Below are 24815 nucleotides of genomic sequence, written 5' to 3'. Positions count from 1 at the left end.
GGTGTGTTGAGTGTTGAGTGAAGAAGAAGAAGATTTTCAGCTTCTCACCTTGTGTGTTCTCTATTAGGGTTTTGTGAGTGTGTGTGTGTGTGCTTGCAAGAGCTCAAGCTCTCTTCCCCCCTGCATCTTTTCATGGTATCAGAGCCTGGTTCGTGCTAAGGGCTGAGCTGCAAGCAAGAGAACCATAGGAAGCGGTACGAGAGTAAGAGCTTTAACTACTCTTCCCTATTGTGTTGGTGACTACACCCTTGTCGGGAGCTCTACGGGAGGCACCGGCAAACGGTCTCTGATTGAGGAGCTTTCTTCACGGGAGTAAAGCTATAAGGCAACTATATAGTCCTATCGGACTGCAATTTTCGAGCCGAAAACGCATTTCGGGCGCGTCTGGATCTCCGTTTTTTAGAAAGCAGGCGATTTCGAGCACTGCGGGTAAGTCATCGATTCTCTGCAGAACTCTGTTTTAAAAATTGCAGGAAGACAGATTGACTGTGCAGACACTGTGGGTGCTGCAAAGAGGTCTACAGTTGCCATTGGGTGTATGTATGCACATTGAAGTCACTGGTTGTGACATTTGAGAGTATTACAGTACCGCTGCACGAAATACAGCATTTGTGCAGGAAAAACCAGAGTGCAGTTTCTGGTAAAATTGTGTGTTTGGCAAGATGTCTAATGATGGCATAACACAGATTGTGGTTCAGAAGCTGGATAAGAATAACTTCCATGCTTGGAGGTTCAGGTTGACGAATTTCCTGATGGGAAAAGGCTATTGGGACTACATAGAAGGTGAGCATGAAGGTGAGCATGAAGAGGCACCGGAGATACCGGATATAAATCCGACTGCTGCAGATGTGAAAGAGTTTAAAGACTGGAACCAAGAAGCCAGGAAGGTTATGTATTGGCTATCCATTAGTATACAGGACACCATGATTGGGCACATTCAGGATGCCAAGTCCCCCAAGGAGGCGTGGGACACCTTGGTAAAGCTCTATGAAACAAATACCAAGGCACGTAAGATACAGTTGAAGAATGAACTTCATAATGTGGAGAAAAAGAGCATGTCTGTGAATGACTATGCGCTGAAGATAAAGGGTATTGTGGAATCCCTTGCATCTATTGGTGTGTCAGTAGATGATGATAACAAGGTGGAAGTCTGTCTACGTGGTCTCAGGCCACAATACAAGGCGTTCAAGACGTCCATTCAGACTCGGAAAAACATTCCCAACTTTACAGATTTGGTGTTTATGATGATTATCGAAGAGAAGAGCTTGGGTGAAGACCAACAATCTTCACAAAGCAAAAACAGTTCAGAGCAACAGGCCTTCTACACGAGTTCAGGAAGAGGACGAGGTAGAGGAGGCCCTGGACGCGGTCAAGGAGGTGACCGAACAGGTAATCAGAATTATGGCCAGCAGCAGCAGCAATAACAACAGTCCCAGAATCAACAACAACAACAACAACACGCAAGTGGAAGAGGCAAATTTAGAGGCAGGGGGAGTCAAAGAGGCCGTGGAAATTGGCAAAGGCAATATAATGATGCACGTGAATGCTATTATTGTGGTAAGCCTGGACATGTGTAGGCAGAATGTTATAAGAAGCAGGCTGACATGCAAAATGGAAAAGTGCAGCAAAACAACTATGCATCCTCAAGCAGAAATAATGAGGATAATGAAAGGTTGTTTGTTATGCAGCATGTCGTGAATGCCATGTCTGAAAATGTTGATACAGCACAAAAAGATAATGTATGGTATGTGGATTCAGGCGCTTCGAACCACATGACGAGTCATGGGGAGTGGTTCAAGGAGATGAAAAACCCGAAAAGACTAGGTTTTGTGGAAACACGGGATGACACTGCTCATCCAATTGCCCATGTTGGAGATGTGCCATTGTCTATGCAGGATGGCAAAGTGATGTACCTTGCAGATGTACTTCATGTACCGAACATAACAAAGAATCTGGTTTCAGTTGGCCAGATGATTGAGCAGGGTTTGCAGGTTCGGTTTAACCTCGATGGGTGTTATGTTGAAGATTTCAAAGACAAGTGCAGGTTGGTTGCAAAAGGCAACAGAGTGGGCAGAATGTTTACATTAAATGTAGACATGCCTGAAATGAGTGCTGCGATGTTTGCAAATGGTTCAAGAATTGTTGCAGACACAAACATTTGGCATAAAAGGATTGGACATGTAAATGTGCAGAGATTAAAGTCTACGCAGACAAAAGGAATTGTGACAGGGCTGCCTAAATTTAAAGTGGAAGGTATGCAGAAAATATGTGAAGCATGCCAATTTGGGAAGCAAACAAAGCATGTGTTTCCACGTAACAGATATGTGAGCAGAAATGCACTAGATGTTGTGCATTCAGATGTATGGGGTCCTACGAAGACCATATCTATGAGAGGTTGCAGGTATTATGTGACTTTCATTGATGACCACACAAGGAAAGTGTGGGTATATTTCATGAAGGAGAAGAGTGAGGTGTTTACTCACTTTCAGAATTTCAGAGTTTTGGTTGAAAAGCAAACAAGGAAATATGTAAAGTGCCTAAGGTCAGATAGAGGGGGGAGAGTACTTCTCCAATGAGTTCTCTGAATTTTTGAAGAAAAATGGTATTCGGAGACAGTTTACATGCAGATACACTCCGCAACAAAATGGAGTTGCTGAACGGAAAAACAGGCACATTGCTGAGATTGCACGAGCATTGATGGAAGAGAAGAATATGCCGCATTGCTATTGGGCTGAGGCTGTTTCTACAGCAGTATACATCATGAACAGGACTCCAACTGCAGCCATACATGATGTAACTCCAGAGAAGAGGTTTACTGGCAGAAAACCAGATTTGTCTCATCTGAAAGTCTTTGGATGCATTGCATATGTACATGTGCCAGATGAGCTGAGAACTAAGCTGGATTCGAAAGCTGAAAAATGTGTGTTTATTGGATATTCCCTTGAGCAAAAGGGATACAGGTGTTATAACCTTGCTACACGTAAGTTGAGAGTAAGCAAGGATGTTGTCTTTGATGAGATGAGCAGCTGGTATGCTGCTGAAAAAGAAGCTGTTGGGACTGATGTGAGTGGAAGTGTGGTTGCACAGAATGCAGGTCAGCAATCACAGTCTTTGAGTGGACCAGGAGAGTCCTCATCTAGTGGATCTATTGATAGACCATGGAGTGGCAGGCTGCGTCATAATACCAGTCCTGCAAATGTGATTAGTACATCACGTAAAGGAAAAGAGAAAGTGGTTGAGCCCCTTGGTATGCCTGACATTTCTGCAAGGCATTCTCATGTTGATGGAGAGTCTAGTGGCTTAGATATGAGCCTTGATGAGGAGCTTGGGATCCCAGCTATGAGAACACCTGGTGTAAAGAAGGCTATGGAAGCCATGAATGAAAAGCTGCGAAGATCAGGGAGAGTGAAGAACCCTGTGCAGAGATTTACATACGATGGTTATGTGGCACATCACTATGCATATATGGCAAAGGTTGTGCAGGTTGTAGAGCCCACATGCATTGATGAGGCTGTTGGAAATGTGTGTTGGGAGAAAGCTATGGATGAGGAGATGGATGCACTATATGGAAATGAAACTTGGGATTTAGTACAATTGCCTGAAGGCAAGAAAGCCATTGGATGCAAGTGGGTGTACAAAGTTAAACATAACAGTGATGGAAGCATAAACAGGTACAAGGCTAGATTGGTAGCCAAAGGATATGCGCAGACATATGGGATTGATTATGAGGAAACTTTCAGCCCAGTTGCCAAGATGGCAACGGTGAGAGTTGTGATAGCAGTGGCTGCGTCAAAGCAATGGTCTTTACATCAGATGGATGTAAAGAATGCATTCTTGCATGGGGATTTGCAAGAAGAGGTGTATATGTTGCAGCCACCTGGATATGAGGATGTGGGTCACCCCGAGCATGTTTGCAGGTTGAAGAAAGCCTTGTATGGCTTAAAGCAAGCACCAAGAGCATGGTCTGACAAGATTTCTGAATATCTTGTCACTATTGGCTTTCATGTAGCCAATGCAGATTTCTCGCTGTATGTGAGACATGGTGATAGAGGAGTTGTGCTTGTTGTCATCTATGTAGATGACTTGATCATTACGGGGGACCATGATGCAGAGATCTTTGATGTAAAGATCTTGCTTAGACAGAAGTTTGAGATGAAGGATTTGGGAGAGCTCAGATATTTCTTGGACATTGAGGTGATTAGGTCACCACATGGTATTGGATTACTGCAGAGACAGTATGGCTTGGACATGTTGTCCAAGTATGGTATGACAGGCTGTAAGCCTATTTCTGTGCCATTGGATCAGAATGGCGAGTTGAGTGCAGATTCAGGAGAGATCTTGGAGGATCCTACTATGTACCGGAGCATAGTAGGAAGTTTGATCTACATGACGATCACCAGACCAGATTTAAGCTATGCTGTTGGGTTGGTGAGTCAGTTTATGCAAGTTCCACGGAAACACATTTGGATGCAGTGAGACGCATACTGAAGTATGTGAAGTCTACTTTGCATTGTGGACTATTCTATGAGACTGGGACAGAGATATGTGTACATGGGTACACGGATGCTGATTGGGCTGGTAGTATCTCAGATAGAAGATCTACTAGTGGATTCATGTTTTCTTTGGGGAGTGCTGCTGTGACTTGGAGCAACAAGAAGCAGCCTACGGTTGCTCTATCCAGTGCAGAGGCCGAGTACAGAGGAGCTGCTATGGCAGTATGTGAGGTAGCTTGGTTGAGAAAGCTACTTGCAGATTTGGGTCTATCAGTGGATAGACAAGTTGTCATTTTCTGTGACAACATTAGCAGTATACAGTTGGCCAAGAACCCAATATTTCATGCTCGTACGAAGCACATAGAGATCCACTACCACTTCGTCAGAGAGAAGGTCTTGGCAGGAGATCTTGATCTTGTTTATGTCAACGCAGAGGATCAAGTAGCTGACATCTTCACCAAAGCATTGGGTATAGAGAAGCTCCGCAGATTCAGGGCTTCGCTTGGTGTACATGAGATGGAGTTGAGCTCGAGGGGGAGTGTTGAGATATCGAGCTCATCTAGTGAGGCGGTGGACACTGATGACCCGTCTAGGGGATAGGCCCCACACTTATATCACTTGCATGGTTGGTGAGATCTTTGGTGATATGCGGCCAGTGGGATGACAGGCTGTGTGACAGCCATTCTAGAGACTGGCATAGTTATAGCGCCAGCTCATTTAGTCGGGTTCACACTATAGAGAACCCGTGTATGTATTGGTTGAGTACCTTTCATATTATGAGTACTCTTATCTTGTATATGGTGTGTTGAGTGTTGAGTGAAGAAGAAGAAGATTTTCAGCCTCTCACCTTGTGTGTTCTCTATTAGGGTTTTGTGAGTGTGTGTGTGTGCTTGCAAGAGCTCAAGCTCTCTTCCCCCCTGCATCTTTTCAGCTACATCGTTCCCTTGCAACATGTAATTGAGTTAGAAGGTAGCCACTTCTTTTGCATGTTGGGTCTCACCACCACCACTGAAATTGTCAGGTATCTCGGAGCTTCACGTGTGCGGTGCTTACAAGTCCTAAGGCCTACAAAAGGCATGTGCTTGGTGTAAGCTACACAACACTACTCAAAGCATTGTTGAGTCATGCGATCTACCTCTCTCTCTCTCTCTCTCTCTCTCTCTCTCTCTCTATGTATATATATATATACCACCCTGCATAGCCAAGCTGTGCTAACCCTAGGCTTGACACCTTTTGTAATTTTAACATACACAAGACCTTCAACATTGACAAAATGACAAAATAAAAGAGAGAAACAATGAAGAAGCAAGAATACCAATGAACGTACCCTTGTGCTTTCCAATGTTCACTTGGATGGGTTTTGACTGGTTTTGGCAAGTGATAAAGCCATACAAGAGCAAGCTAGCCAAGGAAAAACCTGATAAATTGATCCTTTCAGAACCTTCTACTGATGCTCGCTAGGGCTTGAGTAGATCCTTAGTTAAAACCTATTTTGAGAGTACATGACTGATCCTATTTTGAGAGTACATGACTGATAATGATAGAGCTTGAGTAGCACAAGCATGCACAGAGAGAGAGAGAGAGAGAGAGAGAGAGAGAGAGATGGTGGGGGGGGAGGGGCGGCGCTTTAGTTAAATGAGAGTCCTTCATTACAACCTGCAAGCGGTGCAACTCAAAATTCCATCTGCAAGGCAGAAATGGCAGCCCTTTATTACAACCTGGTGATGCACCTCAAAATGCTTCTTGTTTAAAGAGATGACAAGCCTTTATTACAACCTGGTGATGCACCTCTTGTTTAAAGAGATGATAGCCCTTTATTACAACCTGCAGGAAGAGTAAGAAGACTAATGCAAAATGCTATATTGCTGTAAGAAACATTCATGTGCACCCTTTATTAAAAACAAGCTGACAACTCAAACTTGTGGTTCTTGTCGATAAGGGGTAAAGAGTTTCCTGTCATGAAAAGGTGGCCAAAAAATTACCCTTTCAACTGGCATGATGATCATGAGGATTAAAAGATTAGATGTGCCAGAAGATCTTCGCGTGTGAGACCATACCCAATTTGACCCTTGTGCAGACTGCCAAAGCGCTACTCCCAAATTGACTGCCTCACTCTGCTGCTTGGTGGTGCTTCCTTAGGCTAAACCAAAACATGGCACCCAAAATCAATTAACACCCTTTACCATTGTCCTTTCCTTCGACTTCACGGACTTCACGAGGGATGAATGACAGTAGCCTTCATTTGATAAAATCTATGCAGCTAGTCAAATGAAATTGGTGTCCAGATCACAAGTTCCTAGGGACACCATAGCATAGGAGATTTCAAATTAGCTTCTCCTCACAAGTTGTGTGGCAAATAGAGATACTGGGCCATAGCATAGTAGATTTCAAATAGCTTCTTCACAACCAGCTCCTCACAAGTTGTGCAGCAAATAGAGATACTGGCCCACCAGATCTATCAGGATCCAGAAAAAGCGTATGATGCACTTGCTGACTGTGTAGAAATAAAAGATCTGTTTCTTCTTGCAGTTTCCTTCTAAGGCTTGGCTCAAGGGTCATCAGGAAAAGCTGGGCTTCCAAATCTCTCTGTCTAGAACGAAACCCAAAATTTGAACTCCCAACCAATGTCATACTTGGAAGCATGCCATCATTTGGAAGATAGCACCACAGCCCCTTGGCATGAAAAGTCCAGTCTGGCTTCTTGTACTCAAATAACTGAATTCCAGACTTGTGATTGGCCACATTTCTCAAACCATTACATTCAAGCGCAAGCGACAGATGGTCTTCAGACACCTGCTGACAAGTGTGCTCATAAAAATCCTTTTCGAGCATAGAATATGCTTTCGGGATCAAACCAGATATTCCTCTTGAACCATAAAAACCATTGGCCTGCACCACCAATATGAAAAACATACTGATTTTCAGGAGTAAGAAACAAGCTCTTGAAAGCCCAGATCAAAACTCTGTACAAGTTAGAAAATACCAAGCAGCTTAGCTGCATAAGCTGCTGCTCTTAAACCATCCCAATATTGAAAAAAGCTATGTTACCTGAGGTGCTGCAGTGAGAATTTTGAAAACTTTGTCCGTGGATGCTTGTAGTAGGGCATCTTGGAATTCCTTGGTAAGATTGAAGTATGCAGAGGCAAAACGCACACAAGAGCCGGCCGGTAAATTTGCCAACAGCCATAGAATGCAAAGTTCATCTTGATGAATCCCCAATGACCCCATCTGCACAGTTGGAAATACCCACGTATTTGCACTGTGCCCATCAAGCCAAAGTCCACCCCGAAGATCCACCAAATCAGATGTGCGTCTAACCGTGCAACAAAGATTCGAATGACAATCCAATACTCTCTCCAATGCTCTAAGCATTTCCCTACGAAAATGAACTGGATTGAACCGGGGATCAATGTTCACTGCATTGCTCTGTAGCACACCTTCAGTGTCCAGAAGATAAGAAAAAGAAGCTACTGTCTCAACCAATTGACAAAGGTAGTCTGCCAAGTTTTGGCAATCCCTTAGCAAGATGTAACGATCTTGCCGATTTGTGAAGTATGATGAGCTCAGATTGGCACCGCTCATTAGGACATGGTTGTCAAAGATGTATGCTTTCATGTGGCAAACCCCCACAACTTCATTCAACCGGGAAGGTAAAAAATTTTCCAGACGCTTTGTTAGATCTGGTGTGCGATACAGTGTGACCCTGACACGGTCTTCCTGCTGACCCGCTTTTGTGGACTGCTTCCATTTAGCAGTCTCCGCCAGCAGTACATGAGTTAACATCTCTACACTGGACTTGAAACTGAGCGATTGACCTGTTGACAACCGGCCAGCTTCTGAACGCACAATTCGATTGGATCGAAGAGCATCAAAAAGGAACAATGCTCGAAGGCAAGGGTTTCTGCTTAGAGAGTCTGCAACAACATCCAACTGGAGTTGCAACAACATGATGTTAATGAAGAAAGCTTTAGCAAACAAATTTCTGAACCTAGACAAGAGAGAGGTCATGCCCAATACATCCATGGCATGTGCTTGGGCATCGTGTCAATCCATACGTACGAGCTATGTATTTCGCAGCCCATTGTGATGCATTAAGGTGATATGCTTACAAGCAAAGCAAGGGGCTTACCAGGTCCTGCTCGAGAGGGCCCGTGCCGATGTAGAGGGCCGAGATGACAACACGCTCTTTGGCCGCCCTGATGTGGTCTTTAAGTGTCTGGTAGAACTGGGCGGGGCTCGCCAGCACCTCCACACCCTCCCCTCTCACGGGGAACGCCACCGCGTGCTTCGCCAGGCCACCAATTAGCGAGTTCTGAAAGGGGTGCTCCCAGCACGCCTCCATGGGCCCACCAGAGGACCCAGACTCAGACGAAAACGCACAAGGGGTCCCATGATGCCACGGCCACAACCTCGGCCTCCTTCGCTGATGATGGAGATGATTGTTGGCGGCGGTTGAATTGGCGATGAAAGGCAATGGATGGTGAGGCCTCCGCCTCATGGCGTTATGGCCATGGCAGGTGCGCACGAACGAGAGGCCGATGATGAGGGCAGCAGCCATTTATCACCAGCGACAACAACAGAGCTCCATGGAATAGACTAGGCGTTCCAAAATACTACGCAACTTTATCAAACATAACTGTCCTTTTTTTTTGGGTTTGAAGTGGCTGCCTTGGATCGCACGGTTGGTGGCCCATGTTGTTCATAGTCAAGGGTTTTCTTTTTCACTGGCTTGCAGATGCCTCAACTTTATGCTCAAAATATATATATTATTTCTTCAAAGTGCGCACCTTTTTGTTTACATATCCCTTTTTTTAAGGTTCAAGTGCTCCCTAAAATCTTCCATATGTACCAGAAAATCCTTGATGTTCCATGTGTGATCTCTCTCTCTCTCTCTCTCTCTCTACACACACACACACCCACACCCACACCCACACCCACACCACTTTGAAGTTGTAGATGATCAAGTTGGGTCTCTCTACAAGGCAAGGTAAAAGGAGGGGAGTGCATATGAGACTCGCACGATGAGAGGGATTATCCTTGGGGTTGTATAAGGGTGCTATTGACTAGGCTGTAGGAATGTTGAGGGCTACAAGGGGATTAGATGTAGGATTATATAGAGAGCACATGGGCGGCATCATGGAGCGATATTTGATTGGGATTGGCAGGGGTTGGTCAAGGGGAGGGGAGGGGACATTGGGGAACCCCGGGGTGTGGGGGTGGGGGGTAAGGGTAGTGCCGGTTTGTTCCAACACAAACCAAAGGGAATAGAACACAAGAAGGAAGTGGGGTGGAGAGGTAGGTGCCTTTTAAATGTGTGCACTAGGAAAGGACAAGGGAGGGGATACAATATACCAAGGTTAAGGGGCATTACATGTATTCATAACCTTTCAATTGTTAAAGTTCATGTCTTATAAATTAACCCTCCTAACATATGATAACATGGGGTTAATTGGAGAAAACATCATGAATATAGAATTATTTAAAAAGTAAGTCAAAATCACCTAACTTCTTCAATTGAGTTAATTAATGTCCCTTGATGACCAAACACAAAAATTTAAGATATGGCTAGGTAGCTCTCAATGTCACTGGTATGACATCATTTAACCCATCTATATCTCATTTTTTTAAAAGGTAGCTCTTGTAGTTTACAACATGCCAATTAGGACACAGAGTTTGGCATTTACATGATTATAAAACATGGATGCACATGGCGAACATACATGCCATGGGGTAGTAGGTAGTGGGCAAGCCTATGATGTTAGTTGATGTGTGTCTACATGTTCCTCACTTTATGTCATCCAGTAAGTTGCATTTGGTTTGGCCAATTTTCATGCATCTACATGTTCCTCAATTTAGGTCATCTATCAAGTTACATTTGGTTTGTCCAATTTTCATGCATGATACATTCATGACTTGGAGGGCCTTTTTACATGACCACATGACTTGGGACACATTGTCACATGTGATATGGATTTAGTACTAGACATGCCAACAACCCTGGCACATGGTGGGGCATCTTATAGCTCACCAAAAAAAATGTTCGCTTAATTTGGACATACATTGCTTATCTTTCGATAAGCTATACTAAGTTAGCAATGAGCATACAGATTCATGACTTGGAGGGCCTTTTTACATGACCACATGACTTGGGACACATTGTCACATGTGATACGTAGCTAGTACCAGACATGTGCCAAACACCCCTGGCACATGGTGGGGCATCTTATAGCTCACCAAAAAATGTTCACTTAATTTGGACATGCGTTGCTTATCTTTAGATAAGCTATACTAACATAGCAATGAGCATGTGTATACATGCCTAGATGGATGGTCCCAACATGTAGGGTAACAAGGCAAAGCACATGCTTCACATTGGCAAGTGTATGGCATGTCCAAGATTTGGATGTACATTATATTTGGTCCCCTCTCAGTCTGTTTTGTCCTCGCCATTGAAGTTAAAGAAAAAGAAGAGACCCGATCGGGGTGATTTGTGAGTTGAGGTGTATAAGTGTGTATATAGAACAATGCTTATGAGGCTTCAAAACATAAATATCAATATTGCATATAAAAACCTGTGAAATTTAGAATCTATCAAAATACTATTTGCATATGTATTCACGTTCTTGAAGCTGCACATTGACTCTCATTTACATCAAAACCTATAATATCTTGGGAATGCACAAAAGCACAAGGTATCTGTAATGATTTATATGCAGCTATGGTACAACCAATACTCATGAAAGAACTTGAACCACCCTAAGCATATATCACTCTCACTCTTAATCTCACTTGTGAAGTCCTCCTCTGTAAACTCATAACTCATCTCACTCTTAGTCTCATTCTCATTCACACTCGATCCAAAAGAGAGCCATAATCTCCTCTTTTTAGAGGTTCAGAGTTGCGACTTATAATGAATAAAACTTAGAGCTTCGTATGCTATCTGAATCATACTCACATCCATCAAAAGACTTAGTTTAGCTACTAAAGATCTATAGAAATCACAATTGTTAGAGTGGGCAAAAATGCGAAGTCACAAAGTCCTTTTGATTCTAATTTTGAATCAAACATAACTAGTCTTTGAAATCTTCTTCAAGACATTAAGGATTTCTAAAGGATTTACAAAAACTCTCAGTCAGATTTGTAGAGGATTAAAAAAAATTCTCAGTCACTAGATCATCAATGAAACAACCAAAAATCACCATCATAAAGTTTTTCTTCTCATAAGTTACAACTTAGATAGATGGAGGAGGATGAGATTATGAGGTGTTTTAGTGTGTTCTTGATTCCCTTTCGTCTAATTTTATTTGTAATTTAAATACGGTTAAGTTAAATGCCTAGGAGACATAGGCTTTAGAGGACATCAAGGCAAAATCCGCAGATGTCTTTCTTGTTGAATTACCTTGTGGTTTGCGACCCAGTCAGTCAGTAGATCATAAGATTGATTTTCTTATGCGGTCTCAGCCTATGAGTATTACACCTTACAGGATGAGCCAAATGGAGGAACATGAGATTGCCCAGTAGTGTCGGAATATCTCAAGATGGGCAAATACACATGAGTAAATCGCCCTAGGTGTTATGGATTATGGAAATTATTGAAATATTATTGTGGTATATTTTTCATGGATATTTATTTTTTATTATTTGCCACATGGTCAATGACTTACCAACCAGCACTGGTCCCATCATGTTAGGTAGATAGTCATTGGATATAATCTTGTGCATGTGTTTTTGATAGCAAATCCATGGGGCAAGGCTAGTGCGGGAGGCATGATGATGGTTACACATTTTTGGCGTGCATATTGGATGCACATTTTGGCATCACTATGTTCATGGCAATATTATACTTTTGGCGACATTATATTTATGTGACATTTTATGTAGTGGCTTGGTGGCCATCATTATCTTGTACATAAAATGGCAGCACACATATTTATTATGCACATTTGTTATAGAGACATATTTATTCAAATGGTTTGTTTACCCATAGTAGATGTCCCATATTAAGTCATGCATGACACTTTGCTAAAGTCAAGGCTAAGGATGGTTCACATTACTTCATGCATAACACTTTTTAAAGTTTAGGGGCAAGGCCCAAAGTGGAGTGTAAAAGTCATTTTTGGCTCACAAAGTAATAAAAAAGCCATCAAGCAAGTGGTGGGGAGGGGAGAGATTGTACCCAATGTATATGTCATACATCTTCTCTTCTTTCATCTTCATGCAAGTTTATTTCTCAATAAGCTATCGTGTTTTGAGAGAGGTAAAGTGCTGAACTTGTGCATGAGGACAATAATCCTCATACACCATGGTACTAAAGCCAGACCCACGTCTAGAAGTGCTGCAACAATTAGTCCTTATTGGTAAGCGTGCCACTTGCTATGTAAAGAAGCATCCAAGAGACACGCTGTGTGAATGCGGTGGGCACCAGCCCAACCTACAAAACCGGGTACATCCTAGCATGGGCCCCCAAAGGCCCAAGGCCCTGTAGAGTAGAGGATCAAGGTCATTTTAATAAGAGCAAGTGAGTAAAGCCCACAGACTCTCTCTCTTCTCTTTTCACCTCTTGGATACATGCAAATGACACCAACACACTATATATACTCCTCTTTCCACTCCCTGTGTTTTGGCTTATGGGATTTGTCCATTTCCTTCTCCCCTCTCCTCATTCACCCTTCCACTTTTTCATAAACCCACCTCCCCCCCAAATTATACTATTTTGCTTCTAAAATCCACATTGCACCTCCAAATTCATATCTGTAAATCCCCCCCTCTTCACCTCATCAACCCTGTCATTTTGAGCTACTACACCCCTATTTTACTTTAAATAGCAACTAAAAAAATTATTGTTAATTCATGTGTAAAGTGATGTGCAAGCTTCATAAGCAATGTGGTTGTGAATGCCAGCCTCTCCATCAACAATTTCACTCTCAAATCAACCCTCTTGCTTCATCAACAACGCCTTCAAATCTTTATTTTGCGGTGCAAAAGCAACAAATTGAAGCAGATGGGTCGTGGAAGTATTACCTCTCGTCCTTGATCTATTCAAAGCAAGGTGATCCTCTTCCCACATTCAACACTCGGCATCTCTTTTCTCAATTCGATTGTGATATGCATTGTGCAAACGAGGTAATCAATTCTCCAAATTCAAAATGAATTCTTCTTCAAGTGATGATTTGCATATGGACAATGCTCATGGCTTCACCAATTCTCCAATTCGCAAGTCCTTCTTCTTCAAGTGATGATTTGCATATGGACAATGCTCATGGCTTCACCAATTCTCCAATTTGTGAGTCCACACTTGATCAAAGACTTTCTTTGATCCAAGCTCAACTTCAAGAAGAGCAACAATGCTGCATGCACATGGAATCCTTATTGGAGCATGAGAAGCGTGCGCTAGCCAATGATTCTTTAGAAGATGATCGTGTCACCAAGATTCTCAAAGCAATTTTTGAAGCCCAAAGCACACGCAAGGAATCAAAGATAAGTCGTCGCTCTTTCACTTTTATAAAATTTTATGGTAGAAAGGATGGTTGCATTGTTCTTTCATAGTTAAGTCAATTTGATGATTAGTTTGCTGATGAAAACTTCTCCAAAAAATGTGCCACTAATCACATGGTTGATAAAGCATCTCTATGGTGGAATGTACTTTGCACGTTGTTGACAAGCCAACCAATTGGCTTGAGTTCCAAGACAAAGTTAAAGAGTCTTTCCTTCCATGCCAGTTTCATTTGCAGGCACGCCGTGCATGGAGTAAATTCTCTTGGAATGATCGTGACAATGTGTCACAATCTCGTCACAATATACTGAGCATTTTTGGCAAACAATTATATCTTTACATGCTAGAAAATGTGCATGATGATACTTTGCAACAAAAGTATGAGGATGGTCTTGAAGAAGGCTTACAAGGAGAGGTGAATATGTTTCAACCTTCTTCTCTCTATGAGGCTATTTCTCTTGCTCATGATGCAGAGAAGAAGCTTCGCTCCATTGGCAAGTTTTTTAGGCCTATGCAAGGGCCTAGTCCAACAAATCGGCAATCATCTTTTGTGGGTAATAATCATCCATTTAGACGATTTGATCAATGTAATTCTTTCGATTCAAATCGCCCTAGCAATGTTCTACACTCATGCGCACCCACATTTCTTCCTAAAAATGTATTTAATGGGGAAAATTCAAAGCCAAATTTTGTAAATTCAAACCCCAAGCCTAGTCACAGTGCTCACAATGTCTCATCAAAAACACCTAGGCCTACTCCTACTTGTCATTGTTGCCTAAAGTTGGGACATATTGCATAAAATTGCTTTGCTAAGTTACCACCTCCAAAGAAACCAACCGTGTGGTCCACTACATCGAAGAAGAAGCTCGTGACATCGATGATGATACCATTCCAGAATGGACGAATGACACTCTTCATGATGATGAGGTTAATCAAGAATCAAATAACCCTTCAGGTATTCCTCAATCTATCCATTCATTATTACACATGCAAGGTTCTATAGATGGTTATCAAGTTTGTGTTTTGCATGATGACGGGAGTTTGCATGATTTTATTTCAGAAAATCTTGGAAGGAAATTACAACTGCACACATCTCCTTCTACATATAAAGTAAAATCTGCATTCCAAGAAACTTGTTATAATGGCACTCGTAAAATTAAAAAACTTGAAATTCAAATTGGGTTATATAAAGAGCATTGTGTTTTCTTGATTGCTAGGAATGCCATTCCATCATCAACACAATCCTAACATTGATTACAACACTCATTCTATGCAATTTACACATAATGGCACATTGATTTCTCTTTCTAGTGACTCTTCACTTGAACTTTTTCCATTGATTACACATACACAAGCAAAAAGAGCACTTAGAAAAGAGCACAAAGCATATACGATTTATGTGAATGAGGTCGAGAAAGTAAATCAAACACTCACCCCATATATCAACAACACTGTCTTGATTCTTTTCATGATCTTGTTTTGACTATCCTCCTCACTTACCTCCTTATCGCCCCCGAGGATCATAAAATAGGCTCTTGCCAGGAAGCCAACCACCACATCTCACACCTTATAGACAAAACCCTTTGCAACAACAAGAAATTCAACACCAAATTAAGGAATTACTAGATAAAGGATTAATACAACCTAGTAGTACACCATTTGGAGCACTAGTCTTGTTAGTTCAAAAGTAGAATAAGACTTATCATGTGTCGATTACCGTGCATTAAATAAAGTGTCTATAAAAAATCATTATCCTATTCCTAGAGTAGAGGAGTTGCTTGACAAATTGAAAGGTGCATGTGTTTTTAGCAAGATAGATTTAAAATCAGGTTATCATCAAGTGCATATGGACCCCACTGATATTTATAAAACTGCATTTCACACTCAATTTGGTCATTATGAATTTCTAGTAATGCCCTTTGGCCTTACAAATGCACTGGTCACATTTGTTCACATCATGATGCATAGAATCTTTTTGAACCATCAAGATTTTGTGATTGTGTTTTTTGATGACATTCTTATTTTTAGTTGCTCCAAAAAAGAGCCAAAAACCATTTGAGAATTGTCTTTAAACTTCTTAAAGAGAACCATTTATATGGAAATCTAGACAAAAGCTCTTTCTTTCAAAGTGAAATTGAATATCTTGGGCATATTATTTCCACGATGGCATTCATGTTGACCCTAAAAAGATTAGAGATTGGCCAACTCCCAAGACTGTACATGATGTGAGATCTTTTCTTGGACTTTCAGGCTTTTATAGAAAATTTGTGTAAAACTTTTCTCTCATTGCATTACCATTGACATTACTATTGAAAAAGAAAAATGTTTTCCGTTGGGGTGATAGTCAACAAAAGTCCTTTAACCATCTCAAATATCTCGTAACTCACGCCCCAGTCCTACAATTACCTGACTTTACTAGACCATTTTTTCTAGTTGTCTCACTGACGCTAGTGGATCTGGTATAGGAGCTGTTTTGATGTAACATGACCATCCCTTAGCATTTGAAAGTCGTAAACTAAAACTCTCTGAACTCAACTATAGCACCTATGATAAGGAAATTTTGGCCATAGTACATGCTCTTCGCATGTGGAAACACTACCTCATGGGTTCAGAATTCTTGCTTAAGACTAACCGACAAAACATTAGACACCTACTTAGTCAGCCCTTGATCTCTGACCATCATATTAAATGGGCTTCCTTCATTCAAAATTTTCACCCCATGATCCAATATCAATCGGGTCATCGTGGTAATGTTGTTGCAAATGCTTTGAGCCGTAGACCATCACTTAATAACATTTTTGTTGTTCATATTGAATCTTTTGATGCTATGCATGACAATTACGTCCATGATGTTGATTTTTCAAATGATTGGAATGCACTTGTTCATTATAACTATTTACCTCTCAATAGTTATTCATATGCTGACGGTTTCATATTCTTTGAGAAAATATTATGCATTATTGCACCATTTAGGCATATTGTTTTGCGAGAAATGCATGAACCACCTTATGTTGGGCATGATGGTATTTGACATCGCGTGAAAAACTTTTTTATAGCCTAACATGAAAAAAAGATATTGCAACATATGTCTCCAATTGCATCCATATGGACTATTGATGTCTTTGCCAATTCCGAATGGTCCATGGAATGAAATTTCATTATGGGATTACCTACTGCTTCCTTGTATAATGACATGATTTGGAACATAGTAGATAGGTTTAGCAAACAAGCATACTTTGTGGCATGCAAGAAGACATTGACTGCTCTACTTTTGCTGCTGCAAAGATATTTATTAAAACTATTTTCACTTATCATGGTTTTCCTATGCTAATTGTTTTTGATAGAGACTCTTGCTTTTGCAATCATTTTTGGATAGTTTTATTTTCAAATTTAGGCTCTTAGATGGACTTTAGTTTCGCTTTCCACCCAAAAAGCAATGGCCACACGGAAGCACCTTCTGAGGGCCTATACGATTGACAAACCTTCTAATTGGGATGAGCATTTGCACATTTTGAAATTTCCTTATAACAATACCACCCAATCTACCACCATATGAAAGGAACCCTTTGAACTTGTATATGGTAAGAAATTACCTACTCCAACTTCTAGAATTGGAACACAAGTTCCACATGACTATACCTTGATTTTGGCTGAAGTGACTCAATCTATTCAAAAAGCTCAATAAAGATATACAAAACAAGTAAACAGGAAGCAAAGACCTATGCAATTTAAAGAGAATGACATCATTTAGTTAAGAATCGAAAAACATAGACTTAAGAGCATTAAAAAGAACCCCAAGCTTAAACTTGCTCCATGTTTTTATGGACCTTTCAAGATTCTCAAGAAAATCAACGACAATGCTTTTAGATTGGACATCCCACCTCACTGGCGTATACATAACTCTTTCAATATCAGCTTGCTACCCCCATTTAAGGGAACTCTTCCTTTTTATCTTGTTCTAGATGACCCACCTCTTTTACAAGAAGACTAAAAAATTTTAGTCCCAAATTCTATCCTTGACCATGACCAAACTACCACTCCTACATGTACTATCTATTATTGATACTTGATTAAATACAAGAATCCCTCTATTGAGGTAGCACAATGGATACTTGAATCATTGTTATCCACCTATCGTGCCTTGATTACTGAGCCTACCATTCACAGTCGCTTTGATTCCATTTGTGTATACAATTGAGGCAACACATTCTTTATATGCAGACTCGCCAATTGAGGCAGTATGATTTTGTGTACTGAGGCAACACCTGTAGAAGAATAAGACTCACCGATTGAGGCATCTTCCTAGCTTCATTGACAAACTGAGGTCAGTTGCTTTCCAACCCGAGGCATGTTATGGATTATGGAAATTATTGAAATATTTTTGTGGTATATTTCTTCAAACTTTTTGATTTCTTGCACATAATCATGTATGCTCCTTTTATTCCTTTTCACATTGTGTATCTGCTGTCGCAATTGAGACTTGCGAGCACTCGTATCTGTATCAAACATCTTGACCAAAGTATCCCATGCATCTTTGGGATTCTCAGCATCCTGAATGTGTATGAGCATAGCATCAGAAATACATATAGACAAATAATGCAGCACTTTGAATGCTCTCTCTGACCATTGCTTATGAGCAATAAGCTGCTGCTGTGTAGGTTGTCGAGGTAGCTCAGGCTCTGGCTCAGCACCTGTAATGAGATTCCAAAATCCTTTCCCTTTCAAGAAACTCTTTATCCTGTACTTCCATGCCTGGAAGTTCTTCCTATCCAGCTTTTCACCAACAATCTGAACTGGATTGTCCGACATGTTTGCTCAATGCATACACCTTCCGCACACTTCAAATCTGTAAATGAGCCTTCCTCAGCTCAACCACACTCCAATGAATGTTCCAGATACTCCAAGGTAGCCAACAAACTCCAAATTTGATGTAGAAAATCAACCTGTAATCATCCAAGATGAACTGACTCACTCAGTGCGGGATACCCTGAATTGACACGCCTTCCAAGGCTCCAAATCACAATGTAATGGTGCAATCAAGTATGGGCAACTTGCATTGACACCTAATCAACCTCAATGTTGAGTATCAACACCATCTGACATGTGTACATATCAATTTTTGAAAACCTCTTTCTCTGTTTTTGGAAAAACCAGAAAAACCAGAAAAACCAGTAGAAAATTTGCTCTAATTCCTTCAATATTTGTCCAAATTGAGCAACCAGGCATTCATTAGCTTAGCATTAGTGTCCATCAAACTCCATGTAAGAGGAATTTGTCCAATTGTAAAAGACCAAGGATTAATTGCTCGATTAAAAATGCTCTGTTTCTCTGCAACCAGTGGACAGCCTGTTTTAATCAGCTCATTCCCAGCTCAATTAGGCATAATTGACCAAACAAATCACATAGCCCTCTTCTCCAAAGTGTAAAGCATCCAATTGCTAAAGAAATTGTGGAAGATATCAAACACCAAGTTGAAATTTGATCTCCTCGTAGTCAAAAAACCAGAAAACTGCTCTGTTTCCTTTGTTTGAGCTGCGCCGCCTGCAAATGAAGGGTTTGGGAGTTGTTGTGATGCTAATTGATGATGACTATAGGTGCCCAACACACCTAGGTACATGTGCAATCCACCAATGTTTGGATTTTAGTCAAAATCACACTCCAAATGCTTCAATTTTGGGCTTCTTTTTCACTGTTTTGTGAGAGCTCAAAAACCAGAGATTTCCATACATTCAAATGCTTCCAAAATGCTCCAAAATCACAATAGGGCTTGCATAAGAGTTGCCATTACATCTCTCATTGTCAGATACATGTTTGCTTTGCCAGATTTACATGTATTTCCACCATACATCAATGTTCCCAAGCTTTAATGGAAAGCTTCAAAAACCAGAATTTCTCTTTGCTTTGATTTGCTCTATTTTGCTTTGCTTTTGCCTGAATCACCTACAATCTGCTCAAAGATGTTTAGAAGACCTTACCCGGTAGGCCAAGCTCTCAGATCTGATAGTATTTGGTGTGCTCCAAGCTTCACAGCTCCAATGGCCAGCTTCACAGCTTCTCTTCACAGCTTCTTCTCCCTCTTCTCTTCACTCACTCATAAACCCTAATAAACAACACAAGGCTCTGATACCATGTTGAAAGAACGGTAGAGGAGGAGGAGACACACACACAGGAGCAAACCCTAATGTATATTGCAAACCCTAACCATAGAGGGAAGCCATGTCCACTCTCACACAAAGCATAATGCACTAATCCATAATCCACACAACACACAATGAGTTGTGTCCACACTCTACTAACCCTAGCTAATGTCCACACACTATGACCAGCTGGACACGCGGTCATTTATGTCTCGCACATGTTCCTACCTAATCTGCCAGCACATAGCATAGCTGGCTCACACTGACATCGAGCTTGAATCTCAACACCTATAACAAATGTGCATAATAAATATGTGTGCTACCATTTTATGTACAAGATAATAATGGCCACCAAGCTACTACATAAAATGTCACATAAATATAATGTCACCAAAAATGTAATATTGCCATGAACATAGTGATGCCAAAATGTGCATCCAATATGCACGCCAAAAATGTGTAACCATCATCATGCCACCCGCACTAGCGTTGATCTGCTATCAAAAACACATGCACAAGATTATATGTTGGTTTCACTCTTGTTGGTTGAGGAAATCAAGCTCAGTGATTCATTTCTGGATGCATCTACTAGCCATGATGATGGCAGAAATCAGGCTTTCTACTTGCAGAGAGGCTTTAGAGGTAGGGGGAGATTTGCATCATGTGGACGTGGTGGTAATGGTCGTGGATGGCAGGATAGGCCTCCACAACAGAATTTTCAGCCTTCATATGGTGCTCGAGGTGGTTGTGGATATGCACCTCAGAGAGGCAGAGGTACCCCCCGTGGTCGAGGACGTTGGCAAGGCCAACAAAATTCTATGCAAGATGTGGAATGCCATTATTGTGGCAAATATGGTCATATGGCGAGAGATTGTTTCCGCAAACAGAATGATTTAAGAGGGGGTAGAGCACAGCGTGGTGGTCATTATGGTGGAAATTATGCACAACATGGTGGAAACTATGCATCAAGCAGTAATGATGGCACTGCAAATCATTTGTTTGCCATGAAGCATGTTGTGGGTTCTATGACAACAAATGCTGAGAATGATGATACATGGTATATGGACTTAGGAGCATCAAACCATATGACATGTCATGGTGAATGGTTTGAGCATATGAAGCCTATGGATGTAAAAGGCTATGTGGAAACAGGTGATGATACCCAGCATGTCATTACACATGTTGGAAGTGTACCATTGGTCATGCACAATGGTCAGACAAAGTCTATGTCAGATGTGTTGTATGTGCCTTTGATCACTAAAAGCTTGGCCTCAGTTGGTCAAATGGTGGAACAGGGATTACAGGTTCGTTTCAACGAGCATGGATGCTTCGTTGAAGATTTCAAACATGGATGTAGAGTGATTGCTAAAGGCAAGAAAGAAGGAAGATTGTTTAAGCTGGATGCTGGAATTCCTGAGCTAAAATCAGCCATGTTCTCAAAGAGCAGGAATGTGGTACAGGACATTGATATGTGGCATAAGAGGATTGGACATGTCAATATACAGAGATTAAAGAACATGCAAACAAGAGGCATTGTCAATGGATTGCCTAGGTTCAAATATGATGGACATATGCATGTTTGTGAAGCCTGTCAGTTTGGAAAGCAGGCAAGGTTGAGGTTTCCTAGAGAAGGAAATATGAGTAACAGGCCACTTGAGATCGTACATAGTGATGTATGGGGTCCTGCACAAAACCCATCTATCAAAGGCAGTTTATACTATGTTACATTCATAGATGATTTCAGCAGGATGACATGGATATACTTTCTCAAAGAGAAGAGTGAAGTGTTGGAAAAGTTCATGGATTTCAAAGCTTTTGCAGAAAAGCAATATGGCTGTTGGATTAAATGTCTGAGGACAGATGGAGGTGGTGAATACACCTCAAAAGCTTTTGAGCATTTCTTGAGGAAGCATGGAATAAGAAGACAGTTGACTTGCAGGTATACACCTTAGCAGAATGGTGTGGCTGAGAGAAAGAATAGAGTCATATGTGAAGTGGCAAGGGCGATGCTCAATGAAAAGAGCATGCCAGATTACTATTGGGCAGAAGCATGTGCTACTGGAGTGTATATATTGAACAAAACACCTACAGCAGCCATTCATGGAAGCACGCTAGAGATGCGGCTCACAGGTTACAGGCCAAACATTGGACATCTTAAAGTTTTTGGATGCATAGCTTATGTACATGTGCCTGATGAAAGAAGAAGGAAGTTGGATCCTAAAGCAGAGAAATGTGTATTTGTGGGATATGCATAGGATCGAAAGGCATACAAATGTTATAATCCACAAACTAGACAAGTGGTCATCTCACGAGATGTGGTGTTTGATGAGCTTGCTAGTTGGTACAAAGCAAAAGACGAGGGAGTCATTGAGTCACTTGAGGCTGATGTACATATGAACTTGCCATCACAAGCAAGTTCTAGTTCTACTACTATGTCTGGGCCAGCAGCAGAGGCTGAAAGTAGCAGTGTACGTCCATGGTCAAGACGTTTGAGGCATGAGAGTGTGAGCACTGGGAGTAGTGCTATGGATAAAGGCAAAAAGAAAGTCGAAGGAATTGGAATCACAGGTTATGAGTCATCTAGTTCTGAGAGTTTGGATGAGGAGCTTGGCATACCTGTTTTACGCACACCTGGTGCGAGGCAGGATAGATATGTGCCACCACATGCTAGAGTTACAGGTGTACAGAGTGACCCGCAGGCATTGCGGAGATCCCAGAGAGTCAAATATCCTGTTGACAGATTGACATATAGAGATTTTGCTATGCACTATGCATATATGACATCTATGGTGAAGCATGTGGAACCTACATGCTATACAGAGGCTATTGGAGAGCATGTATGGGAAAAAGCAATGGATGTTGAGATGGACGCATTGGTCCATAATGATACATGGGACTTGGTTGCATTACCAAAGGACAAGAATGTTATTGGATGTAAATGGGTTTACAAAGTGAAGTGCAAATCTGATGGTTCTATTGAGAGACATAAAGCAAGATTGGTAGTAAAGGGTTATGCACAGATCCAAGGATTGGATTATGATGAGACGTTTAGTCCAGTGGCTAAGATGGGCACAGTGAGAGCAGTCATTGCTATGGCTGCAGCTAATGGCTGGGAAATGCATCAGATGGATGTCAAAAATGCATTTCTGAATGGTGACTTACAAGAAGAGGTTTATATGGCACAGCCAGAAGGGTATGTACACCCTAGATATCCCACTCACGTATGCAGATTGAAAAAGGCATTGTATGGTTTAAAGCAAGCACCTCGTGCTTGGAGTGATAAGATGAGCAGATATCTTATCTCACTTGGTTTTCAGATTTCTACAACAGATTCTTCACTCTATGTGAAGAAGACACAGCATGGGATTGTTTTACTAGTCATCTATGTGGATGATTTGATTATCACAGGTGATCATGGTGCAGATGTGATGCATGTCAAGAAAGCTTTGAGTGGGCAATTTGACATGAAAGATCTTGGTGAGTTGAGATATTTCCTTGGCATTGAAGTGGTGAAAGATCATGCAGGTACTTGGTTAGTACAGCGCCAATATGCATTGGATATGTTGGCAAAGTATGGCATGACAGGGTGTAAGCCTATGAGTACACCTTTGGAGCAAAATGTGAAGTTGCGGGCTGATTATGGCGAGGAATTGGATGATCCTTCTATGTACAGGAAGATGGTTGGTAGTCTCATATATATGACTATCACACGCCTAGATTTGAGTTATGCTGTGGGGCTAGTCAGCCAGTTTATGCAGAGCCCCAGAAAGCCTCATTTGGATGCAGTGAGACGCATCATGAGATATGTGAAGACCACAGCACATTATGGTTTATTTTATGAGAGTGGTAAAAGCTTGGACATACATGGCTACACAGATGCTGATTGGGCAGGTAGTGCATATGACAGGAGGTCTACTAGTAGTGGATATGCTTTTACACTTGGAAGTGCTGTGGTGAGTTGGAGTAGCAAAAAGCAACCTACAGTTGCTTTATCCAGTACAGCGGCTGAGTACAGGGATGCAGCCATTGCTACTTGTGAGGCAGTATGGTTAAAGGGTCTCTTGGCAGATTTATGTGAGCCCATTGGTGGCAAAGTTGTCATTCATTGTGACAACATGAGCAGTATACAATTGGCAAAGAATCCAATGTTTCATGCGAGGACCAAACACATAGAGGTCCATTATCACTTTGTCAGAGAAAAGGTGCTGGATGGTACAGTTGATCTTCACTATGTGAAGACTGATGAGCAGGTGGCAGACATCTTTACGAAGCCACTGAGCAGGGAGAAGTTTGAGTACTTCCGGACTATGTTGGGAGTACATGGGATGAGCTTGAGGGGGAGTGTTGAGAGTCTTGATATCCCAAGCTCATCTACATCCTAATCGGCAGTACATCATGAGCTTGAGAGGGGCTGTTGAGATTCAAGCTCGATGTCAGTGTGAGCCAGCTATGCTATGTGCTGGCAGATTAGGTAGGAACATGTGTGAGACATAAATGACCGCGTGTCCAGCTGGTCATAGTGTGTGGACATTAGCTAGGGTTAGTAGAGTGTGGACACAACTCATTGTGTGTTGTGTGGATTATGGATTAGTGCATTATGCTTTGTGTGAGAGTGGACATGGCTTCCCTCTATGGTTAGGGTTTGCAATATACATTAGGGTTTGCTCCTGTGTGTGTGTCTCCTCCTCCTCT

The 24815-nt window shown here is 41.6% G+C and overlaps 1 protein-coding gene across 1 annotated transcript; it reads right to left on the bottom strand.

Moving 5' to 3' along the window:
* Positions 1–6165: 6165 nt before the first annotated feature.
* On the bottom strand, positions 6166–9112 carry LOC147608173 (uncharacterized). The gene is made up of 3 exons (XM_086788891.1): positions 8623–9112; positions 7542–8423; positions 6166–7382 (listed from the first exon to the last, which is right to left on the bottom strand). The coding sequence occupies exons 1-3, from the start codon at positions 9049–9051 to the stop codon at positions 6894–6896; spliced, it is 1800 nt and encodes a 599-aa protein (XP_086645017.1). The 5' UTR covers positions 9052–9112; the 3' UTR covers positions 6166–6893.
* Between the last annotated feature and the right edge of the window lie 15703 nt (positions 9113–24815).

The sequence above is a fragment of the Cibotium barometz genome, chromosome 53 (assembly GCF_041138505.1).
Source record: "Cibotium barometz isolate CiBa-2024 chromosome 53, ASM4113850v1, whole genome shotgun sequence".
Lineage (NCBI taxonomy): Eukaryota > Viridiplantae > Streptophyta > Polypodiopsida > Cyatheales > Cibotiaceae > Cibotium > Cibotium barometz.
This window is presented reverse-complemented; position numbering and strand designations above follow the sequence as displayed.

Excerpts from the sequence above, each read along its gene's own strand:
- LOC147608173 (XM_086788891.1), bottom strand. The coding sequence starts at position 9,051 with ATGGCTGCTGCCCTCATCATCGGCCTCTCGTTCGTGCGCACCTGCCAT. Across the intron at positions 8,424-8,622 it reads GCCCTCTCGAGCAGGACCTG|TTGGATGTTGTTGCAGACTC; the intron begins GTAAGCCCCTTG and ends TTGCAACTCCAG. Across the intron at positions 7,383-7,541 it reads TTCTCACTGCAGCACCTCAG|GCCAATGGTTTTTATGGTTC; the intron begins GTAACATAGCTT and ends TTGGTGGTGCAG.